This window comes from Plectropomus leopardus, chromosome 1 (assembly GCF_008729295.1).
Source record: "Plectropomus leopardus isolate mb chromosome 1, YSFRI_Pleo_2.0, whole genome shotgun sequence".
In the NCBI taxonomy this organism is placed as follows: Eukaryota; Metazoa; Chordata; class Actinopteri; order Perciformes; family Serranidae; genus Plectropomus; species Plectropomus leopardus.
In genome coordinates, this window is record NC_056463.1 from 2,759,316 (window position 1) to 2,783,188 (window position 23,873).

General features: G+C 39.1%; 1 protein-coding gene across 1 annotated transcript in view; it reads left to right on the forward strand.

Moving 5' to 3' along the window:
• Positions 1 to 791: 791 nt before the first annotated feature.
• The window catches only part of LOC121943726 (plakophilin-3-like), a 67,115-nt gene continuing 44,033 nt past the window's right edge, over positions 792 to 23,873 (forward strand). Inside the window, exons 1-2 of the mRNA XM_042487328.1 lie at positions 792 to 857; positions 14,056 to 14,170. Of these exons, the coding sequence (XP_042343262.1) occupies positions 792 to 857; positions 14,056 to 14,170 (181 nt within the window). The remainder of the gene's footprint in view (positions 858 to 14,055; positions 14,171 to 23,873) is intronic.

Sequence of the window (23,873 nt, forward strand, 5' to 3'; positions counted from 1 at the left end):
ATATTGATTATTAGAACCTAATGTAATCGATAACCGATATTTGAAACTGATATATGCAATTACAATGAAAATGAAAATATCTGTAAAAAATTGGAATTTGGAATATAACAGACTCCAACACAAAACTTAGTTTAAATGCCTTTAGCAAATGTGTAATCAAAACTCAAACTTTCAACATCACAGCAAGTTCCCTGCCGCTTAAAAAAAAATCAATGAAAATTTAAATTAAAAATGGATGAATACAAATAGCTCCCTGAGGTTTTAGAAAATAAAAGTTTCTTCCATGCTGACCCCGTCTTTGCATGTATTGCAGACCGCCTTTCCTGGTGCTGGTTGAGCCCAATGCACACACATTTTCATCAGCCATACAGATAATCTGCAAAATGCCAAATATCGGCCCGATATTCACGCAGGCCTAAAATCTGTCGACTCCTATAACATAAATCAGAGGATCCTTAAATTTTCCCAGATAACCCATCCCAAAGCAGGCGTTTTTTAACACGTGGAGATCCAATCGACTGTGAGAGGAAGCATTTACAGATGCAAAATGCCTAAGCATGTTCGTGAACAGGTGTCTTATTTTGAAGGCCGGAAGTCCGCCGTGTTTTTAGAAATGGATTATGGGGGGTGCTCAGACCGTGAGGGAGGGAGGAGTTGGGTGTTGTCTCGGTCTCAGAGCTGAAGTCAGGATTCCCAGTTGAGATTCAGACCGTTACACGCCGCGACACCTGGCCTGCTTCACCGCCGTCCCGTTTCTCCGCACCGAAATAACCGACTAACGGACCGCCACCATGGGAGTCGAAGGCTGCACCAAATGCATCAAGTACATGCTTTTCTTCTTCAACTTCATCTTTTGGGTAAGATGCCTCGGTTTTGATTTTACTTTCACATTGTGTGTTCACTCCGGTGTGCAGCGCCGCCTGCTCTTTGGTAGCTTTGGTTTGTTTGTGCTGTCTGTCCGGTATCATGACGCTGGAAACATGAAAATCATAATGTGACACGGATTTTGCACGTTTACCGTTATGCTGCCTCATTAACGGGGCGACAGCTTTCTCACCACTAGGGGAGATCAATGACGATAGCCTAATAAATTGGTAGAAAAGCATGTGTGTTAATTTAAAAATGCACATTCACGAGGCTGAGTATCATTTTTTTATGCAGGAGAAACATGTCGAAATGCAGCCAGATGAGGTGTTAAGTCTGTATAAAAACCACACGGAGAAAATAGCGCCACAAAACGCCAACTTCACTCGGTAGTTTTAATTTGTTGTGACTAAAAACACGCAGTTGAATCGATTTTAATCACATTTTAGGTCAGATGCAGAGGCTCAGATAACATGGTTTTTAGTTTGAAGGTCTGCTGTGAGGCAGTAGATGTTGGGCGGCAGTGGAGACTGACTCGCCTTGGTTTGGAGAATGGCTTTGTTTGGATTACATCCTCCACCCAATGTGTGTGTGTGTGTGTGTGTGTGTGTGTGGAGGGGGGACTCATGGTGGTTTCCATTTGGTGAGTCAAGGCCCCGTGTTGGGTGATGGATCATGGAAACATTTGTGGGTGTTTAGTTTTTACTCCCCTTGTGTCAGAGCTGCTCTCAAACAGCTCCTTCTCTTGATCTACAACTACTTTTCTCTGTTTCTCTAAAATTCACGGCCATTGACTAAAATAAAGAAGTGGCACTACATATATTTTTAAAAATTTCTCATAAAGGAAAATCTGCTTGGTCGATCCAACCCATGTCAGAAAACTGTTGAGAAAACGAAAATCTGTTTAGCCCGAACACCTTCCAGTGTTTAAACAGTGCATTCTTCAGGGCGTGTTGTTGGTGTTGCTGTTATTTTTTAGTCCGTGAAATATGATCAAAGAATTCCAGTTTGAATAGCAGATTAATGGATTTAAAGACTAACATGCCAAAACACTGCACAACAATTTACAATACACACAGGGTTCCCGCGGTCATGAAGAACCTGGGAAAGTCATGGAATTTGTAAAAATTATTACAGGTTTTGGAAAAGTCATGGAATATTGTTGTGCAATGAAATTATTACAGTAATCTTTCGCAGATAACCTTCCACAAAATGTAACATAACGGCAGAGTCATTTTCTGAAGCTGTTTATTCGTAGCTCTAATATGCGTTAATGTGTGACAGCGTTCGTTTATCATCACGTACGTTACTTCATTGTCTCTCCATGTTTCTGCCTCCATGTATGCCAGCAACCTTTAATTACAATCAGGGGCAAGAACGGAAATAAAAACTTATATAGGTCTTTAAAAAGTCATGGAAAGGTTTTGAACTTCTGTCCATGAAAAAGTGTGGGAACCCTGTACACTGACACAGGATTTTACAGCAGCTTGTTTATGTTTTGTAGCAACAGTTGCACAGCAAACACCCAAAATACATTGTTCACACTGGACCCTTTTACAGTGTGCCTTGTTCTGTATAAAAGCTACGATTGCGGACAGATTTGTCTACCTTTAAGATGGCAGTTGTGATAGTAACCACGCCAAATTGAGGTCTTTGTAAAAGGGACTTGGCCATCGGCTGGACAGTTGTTATGTTTTGATGCTGAGTTATGCGTGCGACCCACCACGGGAGATTTAAGAAGTAGCTGTTCGCAGTCAGTGGTTAACAGAGAAGAAGGAAACCAGCGACTGTAAATGTCATCAAACTAAAAACAGTGAGATTCAGGAGCTCATTGCCCTCCGAACAGAGGATGAGATCAACCACCATAAAACAGAGATGGTCAATGATGGTTATTGTCATGTTATGCCATTGTTATTCTCATGACACGCCGCTGACATGAATGTTATATTTCACACCAGAGGCTGACGCTGTTGTGTTAAATGACACGCCTGTCAGGCCCTTTTTTGCTTCAGTGATGCCGCCATGCTATCTAAAGTCCAGATCAAAAAATGCAGATTACTGTCTGTACTCGCTCTCATCCTGGCAGCAGTGTAAGGAGAGAAATTCTCTACAACACAGATGTAAACACTGCTTAAGTGGAGCTCTGGCAGGAACTTCGCTGTTTTTAATGGTTGAAATAACACTGTTTTGGGCTGTAAAAGTGCCTCAAACATAGAGTTTGTTCACATAGTTTTGTTTGTCTTCTTTGGCGAGGTGATCCAAATATTCGCGACTTGTAACAGCTTGAACATTGATGTTTCTCGTGCTGCAGTCGATGGAGTTTCCACTGTCGGCCGCCATGTTGCAGTGTTTTATACCACAGGGTTTTGCGTCCGTCACATGACTGAAAAGTATAAAATTGACTTAATGCATTGATCTAGATAAAAAGTTAAATAATTACTGAGGGGGGCAAGAGTGTCTTCAGGCCTCCCAGATTTTATGACAGTCTGTCCACTAGTTTTCAAGTTGCTTTACTTAAAGTTAAAAACGTCAAGTTGGCTCTAGTTAGAAAGTCAGAGAATCACTGAAGTCCATAGGATTCATCCTCTGGGGAGCATAAATGTGTGAACAATATTTCAGTGGCAATCCACATAATAATTCTTTGTGTGTTATTTCACAAAGTGCAGATTTGCCACAAGAAATACACCTCAATGTCCACAATTGGTGGCTAAAAGAACCAACTGTGATTTATTAATTGATTATTTGTATTCATTTTAAATGTGCACTCTTCCATAACAGCTTACAAATTACAGCAGGAGTGTGGCCCACTCATTAGTCCCTTAGGTACAGATCACGCCTCTTGTTACAGCCTCTTTGCAGAGATACATTAGAGGATGTTAGAGTGTAAGTGCATTAAGCACCACAGGCTGACGTGTTGCAGACAGATCCCTTAATTTAGATGTAGCTTCACAGGAAAATAAGCAAGCTACTGGTGAGAGTTTTGAAGTGTTGAATTGAACATTTGTTTCATGTAAAAGTGCCATTTTAACCTCCTGAGAAATTCGTTATGCTTTGTCCTGGTGTTGTTCAGTTAGACATACGTAACATTTGTTATGTCATTTTGTGGCAGACAGTAGTAGACACTGTCAAATACAGAACTCATGTTTTATTAAGTGTTGCAGTTTTATGATTTTCATTCATGATAACCTTTAAAAAACATTATCATGATTAACTGTCTGTGTAAATCCCCCAAAATACTGATAAATCACCAGGGTGAGAATCACTGGAGGCCCCGCAATTACATAATACAACAATAATTTAGTCATTGTACAATTTTATTGCAATTTTTAACATTTTGCAATATACTTAGCATTGTGGTAACATATAATCTGATTTACTACATCCTTTTTCAACTGTAATGTCCCCAAAGGATGATTTTGTCAAACTTTATCTAATGAGATGATACGTTTCTCACTTCAGTCATTATTACAGCAGCAAAATGCACAATTGTAATGATTAATTGATTTGAAAAAATGTTACAGATTAATATTCATTAACTAATCAAGTAAATCAAATAATTCTTAGTGTTATTTTTTTTCTCTGCAGAATCAAATTTTATCTCCATACAACAATGTTATTTACTACAAATCACTACAAAACATGTTATAGATTGCATTTAGAAACAACACTTACGTTAAAGGCTACATTATAATATCAGTTATTTGCAATGTTTATAATGTTTATTAACCTTTTAATTCCAGTATGTCCAACAGGCCCTTGAAGGCAACACAAGTTAGCTCTAAAATATATATTTTTTTGATATTGGTGTTGGTGGACTCCCACCTGGCCTACAGTTCAAGCCCAGAAACCCCAACAGGAAATGCTGTTACCACTGATGACCATCCACCTCTGAATGCCATCATTAATACTGCATGTCAACTAAAGTGCTGGTGTAGAAAAGTGTGCGATAGGCTCTTAATTTCCCACTGTTGCACTTTCCTCAGTCTAAATGTTCAGGGACCAGACAGTTAATAATTAAGCCACAGCCAACTATCTGACACAGATAACAGGCAATAAGTCAGCAGTATGCCACAGTGTGTCCCTTTGCATGTCTCACCCTAAATGCCACCAAATGTGGATTTGCAGGGCCACTGTTACCTGTGTGGGTAAGCAGGCTGCAGCGTAGGCTTAATACACAGTGAAGAGCAGCATGGAGGCCAGTGAAAATGTTACGGTGGTTACTTCTTTTTTATATCTCTTTTGAACTCGGTTAAGACTTTTTTTGTCCACGGCTTTGTCGATGTTTGAGCGCTGCTTGGGTGGAAACGGACGGTATTTTGTGATGGCGTGTCATTGCATTTCGCTGGTGAAGAGGCTAAAATTAGCACGTTCACCTGGATGTTATATTTTTATCACTAGCCACTTTTACACTGAGAGATTGACTCTAGTGCCCCAAATGAAGTCCCCCCTTTATACTGCGTCTGCATTTTTACACAGAACCAAACGATGGCGGCATTATTACGCTCCATTGTGTGATTATACACTGCACCGAGGCATCCCGTGACAAAAAGAGGCATGACAGGTGTGATGTTTAAGACACGAGCGTCCGTCTCTAGCGTGACATGTATTAGACGTATCGGCAGCGCTTTCTAAACAATATCAAAGCATAACATGTCAGTCACAATTATTTACCGTCTGTTATGTAACAGCTGAGCTCGACCTCTGCTCGGAGGCTAAGGAGCTCCTGAATCTCAGTGTTTTCCCAGGTTGTAGACATTTACGGCCTCTGCTGTTCTTTGTATTGGCTGCTATACTAACAGCTGCTCTTTCTCCCGCTTTGGGTCGCAAACATAAGCATTTCGTCAAAACGTCACACCTGTGCTGCCCATGGCCACCCATGTCTTTCCAGCTTTACGTTTTACACAGAGCTTGTTTCGGTTGCTACCTCTGTTCCCTGCTCAAAGAAGAGACCACCCTGTATCCCCTTTCTGCGATTGGACGTTATGTACAGAACGGCGTGATATTCCCGCCTTGAACAGGCAGTGTAAATGCAGCTGATTAGAGCAGATTAATACCCATTTCTGCTGCAGTTATTCGTCCCAGGTGTGAAAGGCGATCGTAACCTTTCCCATTGCATACAAAAGCCAGATGTGAGCGGGTGACAGTGGATTTTTTTGTGCAGTGGGAAAGTAGCTTCACCCAAAATCCTGCCAATTGTAAACATGCTTAGGCTACTTTTACCTATTTGGGTAAGGAGGTGGGACAAGTGCAAATACATCTGATGGCAGGCAAGAAGTCTGACAAACATCAGATGAACTACAGCTCAACTAAAAAAGGCAGCTCTTGCCCTGAAGTGTAAATTGTTTTTTTTGGTTTCTTTATGGACCAAAATTCTTTAGTGTTTCTCTCTGTAACTTTTTAACCTGTGAATTTATCACATCCAGGCCTCTCTTCCTGTTTTTCTCAAATTAACTACTGAAGACAGATGTTTTGGCAAATTTGATGACTGTGGTATGCGTGTGCATATACGAAAAGGTGTGTGCCAGCATGAGAAGGTGATTCGTTCCCCAGCTGCCGGCCCCTGCAGGTGATTGGCTGCCTCAAGATGACTGCATACGACAGGAAACAAGTGGACTTGGTGCTGTGGCTGTGCAGGGGCAACACCCAGCTCCCTCATCTCTTCACCGGCTACACTTATCCTACTCTGGCTTAGATTTCATGCAGCCTTTGCTATGCTTTTGGCTTATGTTGGCTTTTGTTCTCCTGAAGCTCACAGCTGAAGGTGACAGTTTTCCTATTCTCTAGTTTATTTACTGAAGGGAGTTAAGTTGTTGGAATTTAGTTTCTGTGATTTCATCAGCCTGTTTGCTACTCTCCCAGAGTGATTTGTTTTGTTTCTGTTGTTGGCTTTTGCAGACCCTGAAGTAAATTGTTCTAAAATAATTTAGTTATAGTCAGTAATCTGTTTCTGTGACTTGGGGAACATGGGGCTTTCTTGTGTTGTGTCTTGGTAATGGCTACAAAAAAAAAGTGCAAAGATGTAAATCAGTCCCCCCCCGATCCTTCCTGCACGAACAAGCAATGATGGATGGTAAGAGGCCACTTAAAACTGGGAACCATCAGCTGTTGGTCTGATGACACTAAGCCTCTGCGGTAACAGACAATATTTTAGGAGATCCAGAATAGCCGGTGATATCTGGGCCAAGATTTCCTCTTCCGTGCTCTGGTCATTTTGGCTTATCTCAATAAAAAGATAGCGGCATATCAGCATAGATAAAGTACAAAAGGTTAATTTAAAACTTCTTGATATCAGAGGGTAGCCGATGTGTTCTGAGATTGCATTTCAGCCGGTGCGTGTTATTTTCCACATGGACCATTTTACCTGGCGCTCAAATGTGATTTGTTAGTACCACTCAGACTAAAAATCATACAAACAAGAATTATTCCAACACCAAATGGTGCCCCTCTGCACACATATGTAGATATCTCTTCATAGAGAATATCACTTTACTGGTTTTGAAATTTGCTTTAATGGTCTGTGCGGTATTTTGGTGTCTGGCACAGCGTGCATGGCGCACAGGAGGGAGGATCATTCAAATGAGGCATTTCTATAAATACAGGTATCAGATTGTACTCTGAATTAGAAAATACCCAATATTAAAACCTTTACACCTGACTTGACTTATTTCAAAACATGGAAATGAGGCAACTTAACAAGAAATGACCCCCAAATTAGCAAGAAATTAATAAAAAGTTACAAGAAAATTAACTGAAATTAGAAAAAATGAGAAAAAACAAACCGAACAGGAAATGACTTGGCAAAAAGTGCTGAAATAAAAAACCCAAGTCAGTTATGATACATAGTCAAACATTTCTCTGCAGTCTGATTTAAAATATATGATTAGAAATATTGATTTCTTGATATATTTTCCTGGTTATTTGATAATTTTCCAATGATTATTTCTCTCTATCTCTCTCTCTTTTTAAAGTTAATTTTTAGGCCATTTTTTGTCAGCTTTTACTTTTTCTTTTTTCGTTTTTGTTATTTGAGGCACGTTTCATGCCAAGTTGCTTATTGCCATTTTTTCTTATTTAAAAAACCAGTTTGCTTATGTTGGGTGGTATTTGCATTAAATGGGAGTTTTTTTAAACTTAGGTGGGCATATTTTATATTCGCAATTTCAATTTGCGCAATTTGAGTGTTAATGGAAACCCGCCCACTGATAGGAAGTTTAGTAACCCTCCTAAAAAGTGACTTTAATGCAACTGTTTATGCATTACAGCATCACTCTGACTCTTTTTTTTTTTTTTTTTTTACAGGTATTCCACTTTAACCCTTTTAGTTTTATTGGCCGCTCTAAAGAGCTCTGTGAAAGAATCTGTCAGAGCAGAAAGGTGCGGTCGATCCGAAGAGCCACTCTGACTGCAGTGTGCGGTCATCGAGCGGCCGGCCGCAGAGGCTGGCTCTTTAAAAGGGAGACCTCCTGTTTCCATAAATCACACGGGACACTGAGAGCGTTTAGAGGGATGGGGGGGAGGGAAGCCTCTGTGTGGTGGTATAGGAGGCTTATGAGAACTGCAGACAACACCCCAACCCCCAACTCCCCGTCGTCCAGCATGCCCGGCATTCTACAACCCCCTGTACTCTGGGCAACAGGCAGAAATAGACCCTGAGGGGAGCGCTGGCAGGAAACTCACACATGAGATGACATGTGGAGCAAGTTCAGAGTTTCACCCTCATTTCTAATTCGGCTTTTGGTGTCGAGAGTCAAGTGTGAGGACTCAGTCGGGGCTGTTATTGGTGTGTTTTTCCTGTGTTGCAACACATTTCAGCTTGCTTAACCCTTTGAAATCTGGATTGACATCACATTTCTTGTGCTGCGTTCAGACGCATTTAAACCTTCCAAACCCAGAGCTATTTGGTTTGCTCTCTTTTGAAACATGGGGAAAAGGTCATTGACCAACTTTGCAACAAGTTTTCCACAAATTGCAGTAAATTAGTAGGTCTGGAAAATTATTTTTCAAAAACCTAGTGAAAAATATCCTTAAACTATATTGTATGGATCATAATTATGTATTTGAATTTATTTTACAGAATTAGTATTATTTTTAAGCACCTTTTCAGTTATTTCCGTGTTTTTTAATTTTTAGCATTTTTTGTTATCATTTTACATTGTTTTTGCTAATTTTGGGGTCACTGCTTCTTATGTTGCCCGTTGCCTTCTTCTCATGTTTTTGAAAGAAATCAAAGCAATTTGCTCATGCTTCAAGGGGTTAATATTATCACAGGGTTTTTATCAGGTGGCGCCTGATACGCCCACACTGTCAGTCACCAAGAAGTCACTCTGCACGGTGACAGCGGGCTTTGGGAAACATGATGACGCTGACCCATGTGTTTAGACAGTTTTCTTGGTGTGGAATGTGTAACAACAAATGTCATGGCCGAATGAGCAACAGATGGTTAGATAATGTCTTTACCACATGAGGCCAGACATGTTACCAGTCACTTAAAATGGTACATGTAGCCTGTCTTATCTGTTATTCTGTGTCAGCTCTACCTAAGAGAAGTTCTCGTCATAATTGCAGTGTGTCCTTTTGCCTCTCAGTTTAGATTTCTGACAAAGGCCTTTTCATGACAGACATTTTCACTTGCTATAGTTGGAAAAGCTCACTGACAACATTAAGTTGTAGTTAGTCAGTGAAGCAGCACGGACAATAGCAGAGTTTTGTCACTGAAGTGCCTAAACTAAATCCAGGGTGTGAGTTTAACTTGTACTTTTCCTGACGTCAAAACGCCTGTTGGAAAAATATGTTAATTTCATAATGCACTTTGCTATTAAACTTCAGTATAATACACGATTAAGGGGCTGCAGCTACCATTTATATTAATGACCAATGCATCTGATCTTTTGGTCTCCAGACATAATGTAATGTATAATGTCAGACATTGTGTATGTCTGTCACAATCAAGGCCTGGTTTATAAATGCTTGTTAGAAACCCGATGGAAATTTGGAGAGGGGTATGGGAACCCCCTACAGTTTCAGTTTTTTACATGAGAGAGAGCCCGGTGTGCCTCCGACTACTTGTCAGTGGTTGTATGTTGTATATAAAGTTAAAAAACAACCCTGACAGTTAACAATGCAACAACCTTTGTCCAGTGTTCTAATTGGTCTGTTAACTTTCGTTTTGCATCTGAAATGATGAGTGTCCTCATTATAGAAGATATTGAAGTTCTCCTGCTCTGCTGCAGGACAGCGCTGCACTCAGGCTGAGCTGCAGGGGTTCTCACGTGTTTGTGTTTTCTGATGCTGCTCACAACATCGATGGATGTGTGAAGCAGCAGCTGCGAGTAAATGCAAAGTTATAAATACAAACACCCGCTAACATCTGGCTTTTAATGCAATGGGAATGCGTACAATCAGCATTCACACTGAGGTCAAATGACTCTGCAGTAGACACAGGTTTTTATCGCCTCGGGCTCCGATCGGCATTGATGGGAACGCAACACCCCGATGAACTCGGTAATTTCATCTTCTTAACCGGTGAGATGCAATAACGTGCCGTCACTAATCATTGTCCGTGTCCACCTAAGCAGCTAAAACACCACTTCAAACACATCTGCACCGAGTCTGAAAATGAGTAAGAGATAAATAACGAGGAGAAACCACTGAAAAGTGTTCAAAGACCTCTGTTCCTGCTGCTGTCTACTGTTTACCTGTTCTCCTGCCTGTCCGTGACGGTGCACCGACTCACCAACAAGACAGCGCACGCACACACGCAAACACATGCCAGCTGACAGATAGTCCAATTCGCTCTCCGCCTGGGAATACAGACATTTAGCGAGTTTATCCTTGTTTAAAAAACCCACGTGCACCTGCTAATTACGGTGGGAATGAGCTATTAGACCCAGCAAAATGAACGGTTAAGTTTTACTTTCACTGCTTCTGATGTTCTGCTGCTCCATCTGTGCCCAGAGTATACGCTGCTCTATAAATTACAGAATGGTATGTACATTTCCTAACAAACGGTCCAGCTCCAAAAATAGAAAATCTATTTATGGCGGCAGATGATTTAATCGTGGCGGGTTGCCACAAATAAATGAATGTGAGGGAAACCCTGTTTGAGTCTTCTGACTACTCAAGTTAGAGTGATTCTCTAAAACTGGAAACCATTCTGTGGTTGAGCCCTCCGAAAAACTGCCAGTCCCTCTGACTCAAACTAACCAGGTGCTAAACTCACAGCTCAAAAGTCGTCTTATGGATTTGTGATTAACTAGTTTGTTACTTTCTCTTAGAAACCACCGGCTGGGACATGTGTTTCGTTTCCGTTAGGTTGTAGCTAATGTGGGAGAGGACCGCTCCTGACCTCAGTCACCAGAAGTTGAAGCTCCCGCCTCAGATTTCAGCGATGTTCAGTCTGGGTTCTCCCCCTACGCTCCAGCTATATAAACACTGAATTAAAACCTTTCAGAAATCTTTTTTAATCTGGTTAAACCTTCACACACGTCAGTGGTAATTCAGTGGTAAGGGGGTTCACTTAAAGTTAGTGAGTAATTCTGTGTGTGTGTGTGTGTGTGTGTGTGAGTGTGTGTGTTGAATTTCTCTCTCCAGTTATGGTGTTGATCTGGTTGCTAGGCTGCAGCTGGCCTTCGCTCTGGAATGGACCTCAGTCGAGAGGAGGAGGAGGATGGGGAGGGTGCAGGGCGTCTGAGCCTGTTTTGGTTGACAATCTATTCGCAGAAACTAGCTTAGCAATTTAATTTAGATATCCTCTTTTGCCACAATCTTTTTTTTATCCAAGTAGGACATTTATAAAATATCCAAATGCGTGTGAAGCAGAAGTTGCGGTTCATTTCAGCGTTGGCATGTGTGGTGCTGCTTGTTCCTGTGTGCCTGCTGAGGTGTATACTAACTCTAGTTATATTTGGGATTTCTTTGTCCCGCGCCAAACAAAAAGGGCTCAGGAAGGCTTATGTCAATGTAAACCTCCCTGAAGAACAATGCTTGTTAGTGAAGTTATACACTGCAGTGTGTGCGGGTTTCCCCTGGGAAATTGGTGAGCAGAGGAAGTATGAAAACAGATTCAACAAAGGGTCTCACAGATGTTAGCTGCTGCAGTATTTGCCAGGTTGACTCAAGTATACACTCAAAATATTCCTACTAACTAATGCTTCAATGACTTAAAGAAACAGTTTTACAGTTTCTCATGTCTGTACGCAAAACATACCACCAACACCAAGACTGAAATTCACCTGCCATCACCTTTTAAAGCTCAATTTTTTATCATGTTGTTTCTCAAAAACACCAGTTTTCTGGGTTTTTTTTTTTTTTTTTTTTTTTAAATAATTGGGTTTTAAGTATATGACATGTATGTATATATTACAATTCTGTATAATAGGTCAACAGGATTTTGGGGAAGTATGCTTATTTGTTTTTCTCTAAGGTTTACATGAGAAGATCTGTACCACTTTAAGGTTTTGATCTAACACATTTTGTGCTGACATGTTAGTACAGAATAATTGCTTGTTTATTCTTTTCAATTCTACAGCTGTACAATATTAAGATTTTTATTACAATAATATTTTTTATCATTTATAATATTTTTAATAATTATTTTACACTTAGCATTATGGTCTTTTAAAATAAACACAACACTAATGGCTAATTCACATTGGTTATATTAATGGGAAGCATGCAATCTAACAATTACTGATTGATCATGCTTGAAAATATTACACTGACGTTTTGGGCGGGCAAGACAAAAAATGACAAAGCAGGTTTATTAATAACTGAGGGAAACGTGTGTGTCTTTACTTTCCCTCTTTCTAGAAGGCCAGAGAGAGAGAGAGCTCTCTGTCTTGTGCTACTATACATAAAGTTTGTGGATCAGGTGGTTGATTAACACCTGTTTTCTTGTGTCATGTTTTGTATCTACTCCTGATATTACTAAATATTAGGGGTCGAACCAATATTTGGAACCGATACGCATATACAATAAAACTGAAAATCTTTCTGTCAATTTTCAGAATTTAAAATATAACAAACTCCAACACAAAACTTTGTTTCCGTGCATTTAGCAAAATGTTTAAAGTTCGCTGCAACTTTTTGTAAAGTCAAGTGAAAATTAAAATAAAAATAAAAAAAAAGCTCACTGAGTTTTACAAAGTAAAAGTTCTTCCCATGCTGACACTTTCTTTGTACTTTTTAATTAATTAATTTTTGGGCGATCGTAAAAATAAAACGCTGATACAGATAATCTGCAAAATGCCAAATATCAGCCAGTAATCTGCAAAGCCGATAATCTGTCAACCCCATTTCTGCAGAAGCACATCCACATGAGAACAGAGGCTTTTTCTTATGTTTGGCGTCCGCAGCTCAGCCCTCCTCACACTTTTGTTTGGGAATTCTTGACTCAATTATCCCAACTGTTCTCAGTCTTTAGTGTCTGTGTGCTAATTAGGATCACACACGTGCTGTCAGTTTACGAGGCCGACGTAATTCAGCATTATGAGGACACAAGTGTAAACAGCTCCACTATTTAAGAAGACATCCTGAATCAGACAGACATTTCTTCTGACCTTTCTTAACCCTTTGAAACCTGAGCAAATAGGTTTTATTTCTTTCAAAAACATGACAAAAAGGCAATGAGAAATTTAACAAGACATGGCCCAAAAATGAGCAAGAAATCAGTAAAAAGTTGCAGTAAAGTTACCTGAAAATAAGCACAAACAGAACAGTAAAAAAGCAAAAACAGAAAATAAAGTGACCATCTAAAAATGATGAAAATTAAAAAAATATTTGTAAAGATAGTTTTCTGGACATTTATCCTTATAATAGAATATTTATTTATTTGTTTATTTTTTTAAATTATTTTTTAATTATTTTTAATTATTTTATTTTCAGACTATGTTAAAGAATTAAGCAGCTTGTGAAAGGCGTTAAAACCCAACATGAGAAAATTGACAATCCAGGTTTTAAAGGGTTAATAACAAATGTATGAAAAAATGAAAGTGTAAATCACTGGCAGCTTGTATTTTCCTGCAGGCAGTGACTCTCTGAGAGTTGATCTGGATCAGGACCTTTGTTTCATCTTTCATGTCGCTTGTAAAATGCGAAAATAAGAAAACTTTAAAAACGAATTTAAAAAAAAAAACCAAACAAAACTATCACAATGCATTGAACTAAAGGAACCGAGTGTGTTGTGTGTTGCAGCTTGCAGGAGGTGTAATCCTGGGCGTGGCCCTGTGGTTGAGACACGACCCCAAGACCAGCAACCTGCTGGAGCTGGAATTTGATGGAACCCACGCCCCCAGCACCTTCTACATCAGTAAGTTTCTCATCTGTACCATCTCTGTCTGTCTCTGTCTCTGTCTCCGTCTCCATCTCTGTCTTCACACTGTTTTTGTCTGATGGAAAATCTCCTGCTCAAACCCGCTCATAGTCATGGAGAGGCTTGTAGCAAAAGAAAGCAACTGTTGCCACATTCAACTTGGTTCACTGCTGAATCACTCTCGGAAAATGTCGGTGTTTCTGGCAGTTCTGCTCATTTGCATTATTTCCACACGACGACACTGCCCTTTGTCCACAAACCAAGCCCAGTTAAATGTTACCCAGTGGATTTATTCAAATGGAAATGCTCTCTTATGTTACTTAGTCTTTTAAATACTCTCATTGGACCAATTTATATGGATTAGAAGGAAAGCCGTGAAGTTTAAAGTCCTGGCAAAGTGATAGTTAAAATTTGTTCTGAGTTTGTCACATTACAGAAAGATGTGTTTTTAAACAGCTGACCAAATTTGAATGACAAAAAAATCGTATGTAAGTACTATGTAAAGTATGTAAAAGAAGGTCTCAAAATCGCTGGGGGCGTGGCCTCCACTCCTCCAGCGATTTTGAGACCTTCTTTTACATACTTTACATACATGCATACAATCGCGGGACTATGCTAATGTCGCTTCTCGTTTTTATACTCGTTTTTGTCAGGGCCGGAGTTATGCTCCAGCGTGTCATCGAGCTAAGGTTTTAGGCCCACCCAAAAATTCTTAAAACAGGAAAATGGTGAAAAAACAGTTAACTGTCTAACTCCACAGTTCAGTACTATATAGTAAAGGGTCTTCGTAACATGTTTTCAACAATCAGTTTCCAACATTTCTAACGTGTTTTGAAACAATTCACTTAACCTGGACTTTAAACTGTTGAATCTGAAACCCTTAAAACCTGCATGGAAGCAGGACTGTGCATATAACATATTCTATGTCTGTATCATTCTTATTCACTGATACCATAAAACATAAAACGAAATACAGTATTTACAGGTTTCACACATTCATTTATTTGTGGTGGCCTGCCGTGCTTCAGACATGTACTGCCATGTATTGATTTTTGGAATTAGACTGTTTAGTTGGGGTACTATTGGAATAAATGTACTGTATGGTTAATTATTGCACTGGGAATGCAGAGTGTACTCTGGGAACAGACGGAGTAGCATAACACAGGCGCAGCGAAATTTAACTGTTTGTTGTGCGAGTTTAAAAGTAGCATCTCCTCTCATCCATCGATCTGATAAAACGTCCACCATGTGACGAAAACTCCTCAAACTGCCATTGAGGAAAACAATAACTGACCAGATCAGCCTGCGCAGCGCTCATGGACCCGCAAAAAAATGAGTTTAGTTTAGTTTATTTGCACACAATTAAAAAAAACTGCATAACCCCCCCCCCCCCCCCCCCCCCCCCCCCCCAAAAAAAGCGATGCTAAATTAACATTTCACAGAAAAACACAATACAGTAACCAGTCAGTGAACATTAATCCAATAAAAACCAAGAAATATATAGATCACAATACGAAGTGTAAACTAAAAATGGAAATACTTATATACACACACACATCTAAAAATAAATAAACATCATGAATTAAATGTAGTGATAATTTCCTTTTAGTTATTTTTTTTTTAAGATGATAAACTCTTGATAACGTGTACTTTATTTTTCCATATCTGTACACACGTCGATATCTGAGGAAATACTGGCCGTGTTTTGTAAAAAGGAAGGTGAAGCTCATCGACCTTTTCTAGTATTATATGAAGGAATCTGTGGATTAAATATAAAGAAATGTTGAAAAGGATGATGATATAGAAACAAGTAAAATCATGTGTTTATATTTGAACACAAATTTCTGATGAATATTTAGTTTCAAATATAGAGAGGGGACACAGAAGGACATAAAAGGGACAAATACAAACATACACACCCCAAGAGGGAAATGTTTCATTACAACATATCATGCAGTCAATATAAGCTTCCTTTTAATCATATACATTATCACGTCAATTTCTTTAATGAGCCGCAGTGATCTGTAATGATCAGTCCTCATTAAGTATTAATGGCCTGAATAAGTGGATCTCCTTTAGGGCCCTGTGAGGCCCTATTGATTAAGATCAGTGTGATATTTATTATTAATAAGTTAAAGACCTAATAAATAATCATGTAGTGTTTATATGAATGAATTCTTTTTATTTTATTTTTCTTTTATTAGTTACTTTCGGAATACACATTATTTAGGGGTTAAATTACATAGAATACATACACGTCATCAACTACGTGATAGTAACGGAGAATTGTGACCACTAATGTAAACCCACTTCTGCTGGAAATTACCATCACAGCACGACAGAGCGCAGGAGTTGTGTGCAGACTTTTCTGCTCTCTTCGGCTAAAACGGATTCTTAAACTGGATATCTGTGCTTTACGGTGCATCTGGTAGTTTTCATAGCAACGGTCCTGCACTGCCCAACATTTCACAGAGGTCGAGGTCATCAATTAACAAATGTAGCTTTTGCAGTTCGTTTAGCGAATGTTAGCCAGCAGACGCCCTCTGGACCCACTTTCATATCACACACTCGTACTACTTTGCACACAAAACATGTTTTTCAAAAAAATGTTATACATTAATATGATTTTCTACTTTCATTAAGTTTATTTTTTTAACCAACGTCAGTCCTAATCATAAATATCAAATATTTGTTAATTTTCAGAATTTTAACCATTGTAATGCCAGGTTTTTGTCTCAATGCAACTGTGTTTTAGACGAAAAAAAAAAGAATCATATAAAAAAAAATGTTTTCAACATACTTTATGCAAAGTGGATTTTTTTTATGATTGCAGTCTGGAATATGTAAGTGATTTGCAGCAACAGTGCACCTAGTGGAAATAGCATGAATTTTTGGCATTTGACAAAGAAATCATCAGGTGGAAAATAGTAAAAATTACAAATTTCGAGGAAAAAGCCCAGAATTATGGCCAGAAATAACGCATTGCATGTTTTTAAGCTTTTTGGGTCAAAATTGCAGTTGGAACTGGTTCCATTGGCGCATTTTTTGCACTTAACAGTACGAATGTAACATTTCTGTTTACACAGTGTTTTTTAGGAGATGAGCTGGAAATTCCAAGATTAAACAAAAACACACAGTCTTGCCAGGATTTATGCCACATGCATGAACACAGTCAAAATGATCAAAAAATGAAGAATGAAAAGTAAAATGCACCAACAGACCATGAGGGATAATTGTGAGATAAAAAGGAAACAAGGAGTGTCTGTGAGTGATAGCACGTTATAGCTTTTTAGCTTTATTGTTGTGAAGTATGTGTATGCTAATATATTGATTTAGAATATCTGATATGGTTTTAGTACTTATATTTTACTCAGTATTGATACACTGGCACCAGCTGTGCTTTCTGTCTCTTTCTTATTGTTTATGTTTCCTACAGTCACTCTGCTTTTCTCTGCTACTAAACAGGAAAAGAAAAGATAATAATGTCATGTTGTCATCCCTGTTTATATATGATATTTTTCATGGCATTGAAGTTAGAAATTCCAGTACTGTGACAACACCAGCCTCATCCACAGTGAGTCATACAACAGTGAATTTCCCAAAGAATTTACCACATCATGTCCTCGAATATCTTGGTTTTGAGACCAAAACTAGTAAAACCACAAACACAGTAATCAGTAATATAATACAGAGAAAAGCAGTTACTTCATACTTGACTAATTGTTACATTTCTATTGATCAACTCGCTGTTTCAGCGTTACTGAACAGTGTCCGGTCAGTCATAGCATCGTTTGACGCCCTCACACATACGGCGCAGTACAGGACGTACACAGCTGACCCTCAGTAACCTGGACGTGAGAATATTAAACTGGTGTGAAATACGTTTCGACGAAGCAGGGGGCGGCCCCGCCTCGCCCAAATCACCAGCGACTTGTGACCAGGACTAACTGAGGACATGCAGCACATCATATGACTCTGTTAAAGTCTCGCTCTCCCACATCAAAGTTCGCCGCTGTCACTTTTCCAACTCTCGGCAGCCGCATTACCTCAGCCGGTTCCTCCTGAACAACCTGAGTCATCTGCCTGGTGAGGAAGGAGAAAGATGAAAGGGAAGATCTGAGGAAAACGCGGGAATTAAAAAATGAAAGCAAGAGAGTCTCCCGTCCACACTGAAAATACAGCTGTGGAAAAACAAGTGAGGGTGTGTTTGTATCATTGTTTTCTCTCTTCTGAGGCCGCATAGCTGTGGCTGCTCAATGAAAAAGGGCTCGCCAGTCAGAGAGGAACTACTTTAGGGACTTTCTCTCGAACAGCCTCAATGATTGCATCCGACCCATTACATAAAGCCTCCCTCTCATTCCCGAGGAGGGGAGAAATAGCCTCCTCGTGAAGGAAAAAATTCCTCACTGGCCCTCCCTTCTCCTCCTCCTCACCGACCCCACCCTCTCCCTCCCTCCTCTCCTCCATGAAAGTTTTCCTCTCCTTCACTCCGCGCGGTTTCTTTCCACTGTCGCTCCCCCCTTTACTAGCCCATCTGGTTGTGGTTAGCGTTTGAGTCGCGCTGTCTCACTTCTCCTCATTTTTCCTTTAGTCCTCCTCTCCCTCCGCTCTATCTCTGTCTGCACTCTTTTTCCCTCCCCCCTCCTCTCCTTTCTTCATCCCCCGCTGCCAGGAACGTTTCAGTATGGAGTCCTGCATCTGTTTCTCTCCTTTCTCTCACCCCGACCCGCTCTCAGACACAATCACCCAATGGCGGGCCGCCTCTTGTACCACAGAATCAAACACGCCGCGAGTTTCTCAGTTACCAGACACTCTGTTAAATCCCAATTTAAAAACAACTAAAAAACCCCTAACTACAAACGAATAATCAGCAAAAAGTGAAGTAAACTTTAAAGACAGAAAAGTTCCTCACACTTGATTACTCGGTTCCTGTTAAATCGTATTGTTTTCCAGTTAAGTCCTTTTTCTCAGTCATGAAGGAGCTGAAGCATCAGTTCCTTCCAGGTTATGTAATCCTTGCAGTTTTTGTGGCAAAGTTATCAACTTTCATGGAAATGTTGGTTAAGACTAAAAGGAAACTAATCTTGATCTTTGCACAAAATGTTTCCGTTGTCATCACAGGTCTATGACACAGTGGCACAGTGGTTTTCAGCCGTGTTGTAGCCTGATGTGCACACGTTGAAGCAGAGCTAAACTTTAAGCTTATAAGGCCTGAGTAATGACTCAGAGATCAGCGTTTTTGGACGTAATATATCTCACATCTCCATTTATATACAAGGCATTACAGAGCAACCATCAAAATATAATACACATAAATAATGTGTATCTAGTAGAAATGAATAGTTAAACTTGCATACAAGGCTTTACACACACGGATAAAGGCAGATTCTTGCGTTCACGCTCCATAGAGCCTATCACAGATACAAGACAAGAGTCATTTTATTTCTTCATTTTAACAAGTTAACCTTTTGAAACCAAAGCAAATTGGCTGGATATTTTTAAAAAACATAGATATAAAATTGAGCAATTTGTCAAGAAATGCCCAAAATGATCTGAAAAAAAGTTAAAATAGAGTAAAAATTAATAAATAGAAATAATAAGAAGAAATATATGTTTTTTGTATCTTGATTTTAATAAATCATAATAATTAATAGTAATTAAAAAGAAAAAATATGTGTGTTTGTGTGTGTATAAAACCTAATTTTCAGGTAATTTTCTTGTCACCTTTTAATAATTTGCAGTTTACAGGACATTTTTGCCAAGTTTCTGTTTCAAAAGTTGAAATGCTTGTGAAAAGTTTTTGAATGCAGCACAAGAAAAATGTCATCCAGATTTTAAAGGGTTAAAAGACTGTAGTTTGTGATTGTAAAATATAAAAAACAGCGGTAACTACACATTTAGTAACTCATATAACCCTAATAGTTTAAGCACAGAGTGTGTAATACCAGAAAAAAACCCACAGAAACTGGTTTAGATCTCTGGCAGACGTGTTCAGAGTCACATTTCACCGACACCAAATGACAGCAGCTTCAGGAAGTCATTACTTAAACTCCTTGACTCATGTTCCTTTTTAAAACAAAACCACGTGGTCATAGACTCGCTGAGGCATCTGCTGTCGCTGGATAAACTGAGGTGATTCCCAAAAGAGTTAATGTGAAACCAAAACGAGTCTGTCGGGAAGTCCCACTGCTGTCCTGAGATTTTACACACATCGAGTGGTTTACAGAACCTCCTCACAAAAACAGACTCAGTCAGAGGAATGTCCCAGGCTTCCCATGTAGACCTGCTTTGTTTGGAATATCAAAAAACCGAAACCGTGTTCAAACTGGACTACATCTCTAGAGCCACAATTATCTGTGAAAAAGAAAGAACAAACTGTGTTATTAGATAAACGATGCACCGATTTATTGGCCGAACATCTGTGTCGGCAGATTGACCGATTATTTTTTGTTGTTTCACATTAATTTTGCGCAGGCTGAAAAGCCTGATAATAAAGAGGGAATTATGATATAGTATGTGTTGTAAAAAGGCTTTTGAGACAGTTATTTTTGAAGATGTTCATCATCTGAAAAAGGGTTTAGATTGTTACATAAATTTGTATGATTGAGTGTAGTGGTTTGTTTGTGTCGTAGACTGTATATAAAGATGGATGACGCGTCCCCTCCTACCCCGCTATGCTTTAGTGAAGCTGTAATATCCCGAGTGCTGCTGCTGCCATCCTGCGCTGGTGACGTCATTTAGGGCGATATTTAAGCGATATCTGCGGTGGGGAAGTTCCCGCCAAAACATGCTTTCCACCAATCACGAGCAGCCCCATTAAATGCAAGCACACGGATTTGCTCTCATAGCTGTCAGTCATGGAAGAAAAGCGCTTTTTTTGTAGAATTTAATAACTCATTAAAACCAAAATTATCATAAAAACAATCAGTTGAACAAACATCAGAGTGATGAGAACTACCTTCAGTCATGGAAACCATCTTTGGGAAGTATTTATTTGGCGTGTACTTTGAGTTTTTAGTTTGGCCTGCGTCCATTCGCTAACATGGAGGGGCGGGCTTTATGACCTATACTGCCAAGTCATACTGTACTCTACATTCTCGTTAACAATTTTTTTTTTAAATTTGCACAAATGTCCACTTGGATTTTGGTGGTTGAAGGTCACTCTGACGTCACAAAACCAAAATGTTTTTGGTCATCACTCAGAATCCATACGCTGATTATGATTAAATTTCAGACAAACGTCTAATAGGATATTATGATGAAGTGGTGACATTTGATATCCAAAAGATCAAAGGTTTCCATTACAGATTGGCACCCACCTCATACGAGCGTAAAAACATTTGTTTGCGATAAATGGGATTTTTCTCAAAACTGGTAATTCCAGTTTAAGCAGAACTTTATGATGCCCATTGAACCCGCTGTTAGACTTGGACGACTGAAACAGCTCTAGATCAACAGGCTCTAGATCCTCTGTTTGTCAGCCAGTGTTGACTGGTTGAACTGATGGGCTGCACAGAAGAAGGTTTAGTACCAAATATAGTGGTAAAATATAAAAAAAAAAAAAAAACCTCAATGACAGATTACAACTTCTACGTTTTATAGTTACACTGAATAAAACAGAGTAGTTCTGTGTGGCGGTTTACAGTTTAGTCTACAGTGTTGGCACGATGTCTGCGGGTTAAAAAGTCCTCCACGAAATTCCATCTTCAAGGTCTTTTCCAGTACGTCAACCTGAAGTCAGATTTTCTGATGTCCTTACATGGCTGGATTGCAGTTTTAATAATAAACTACAAAAATATACCAGGGAACAGGAAGTAGGAGAAAGGAAGGCTTTCATTATAATAAACAATAGTCGGATGACTTCACCGAAGCAACTAAATGCATCTGGGTAAAATGTTTGTAGGTGCGTTGTTATAAGTTTAATCATCTCGGGGAAACTCCACCTGGACTATATGTTGTTTACAGCAGAGAGCGGATGAACAAACACAATAGGCTTAATTTAAAAACATAGCTTAATTAACCCTTCGGGACTGTTTGGCACATTTTACCCACTTTTCATTCTTCATTTTTTGATCGTTTTTGTCAGTGTTCATGCATATGGCAAACATTTTGTGTATTTTGGTTTAGTCTTTGGATTTCTAGCTCAGCTCCTACGATAAGTCTAAAATACACCGTGTACACAAAATTGTTGCATTCATACTGCTAAGTGCAAAAAAAAATACGCCATTGAAACCATTCAAACTGCAATTTATGATCCCACTGCCATCAAACATAAAAACATGCATTTTAGCATTTCTGGGTGTCCTTGTGGGTCTTTGCCTTGGAATTTGTCATTTTTACTGTTTTCCACCTGATTTTGTCTTTTTTAGTTTTTATTTTTGCATATGGGGAAAATACACACTATTTCGAATTTCCAACTATTTATGATTAGGACTTATGTTGGTTATAGAATTTACTTAATAAAAGTAGAAAATAATATTAACGAATAACATTTTTTAAAGCTTGATTTTGAAAAGTGCATTTTGTGTGCAGAGCTATACGAGTGTGTGTAGCATTAAAGCGGGCCTTAAGGGTTAAAGTTCCCCTGCACACCTGTTTTAAAGTACATAAAAATACCCTGCTATGATTAATATTTTATTTAACATATTTTTCAGACATGAAAGTATAACATACTTTTAGTTAGTTAAACGTACTTAAACCTCGAGGAGTACCACAAATTCAAATCTAACAGTGGACTATTAAGTGGGATCCACTTAATATTAGTAATTATTAATACTTGATAGTGCACAGTTTTGACACACCTTGTGGTAACGCCGCAGCGCTGACAGTCACGTAATCCATCAGCTCCTCTTCAGACTTTACGAGGGAGGTGCAGGCGGCCCGCTGAATGGAAGCAGATACGGAGCATAATGGAAGAGGATCCATGAGCAGATTAAATCAAGACAGACAGGAAAAGACATTTAAGTAAATGGAATTATTGAGAGCATAATTTCGAACGAGCAAATGCATTAAATAGAAAGGACAGATGGGTGGTGGCGAGAGAGGGAGAGAGGGAGAAAACTGTATCGGAGGAGGGAGGCGGTGTGTCAGAGCGGAGAGCTACAGTGTAAGAGATGGAGGGAGCACTTGGTCAGTCTCCAAGACATCGATTTAGAAATTAGCCTTTGTGTGTGTGTGTGTGTGTGTGTGTGTGGGCAGAGAGGAGGTGGGGGATGTGGTGTGGGAGGTACAGGAGCAGTTAGTGGTCCAGAATCTAATTACGTCTGAGCTGACAAGCAGGAGTAACGATGCTGGGCTGAACACAGAGAGCTTCACTCTCGGTCTGATACGAGCTCCACGAGCACAATGAGTCGCGACTCACTGACATCAATATGAAAAATGATTTAGACGGACAAATCGAGCTAGGATTGTGTTATTTATGGAACCCCTGAATGCTCAATATTAATTAAATTTTAAAAGAGATCACAATGAAATGAATCATATATTTTTTTTGTTTATTTTTCATAATTAAATGAAACACTCCAAGATTTCTTTTACCCTTTGAAACCAGAGCAAATTGGTTTCATTTGGTCTAGAAGTTACAAGATATGAGTAACAAGAAAATTAAAAAGAAAAGAAAATTATGTTAAATTTGCAAAAAAGAAAATAAAAAAAGGTTAAAAACAGACCAAAAAAACCTTAAAAAAAACAAGCAAACAAA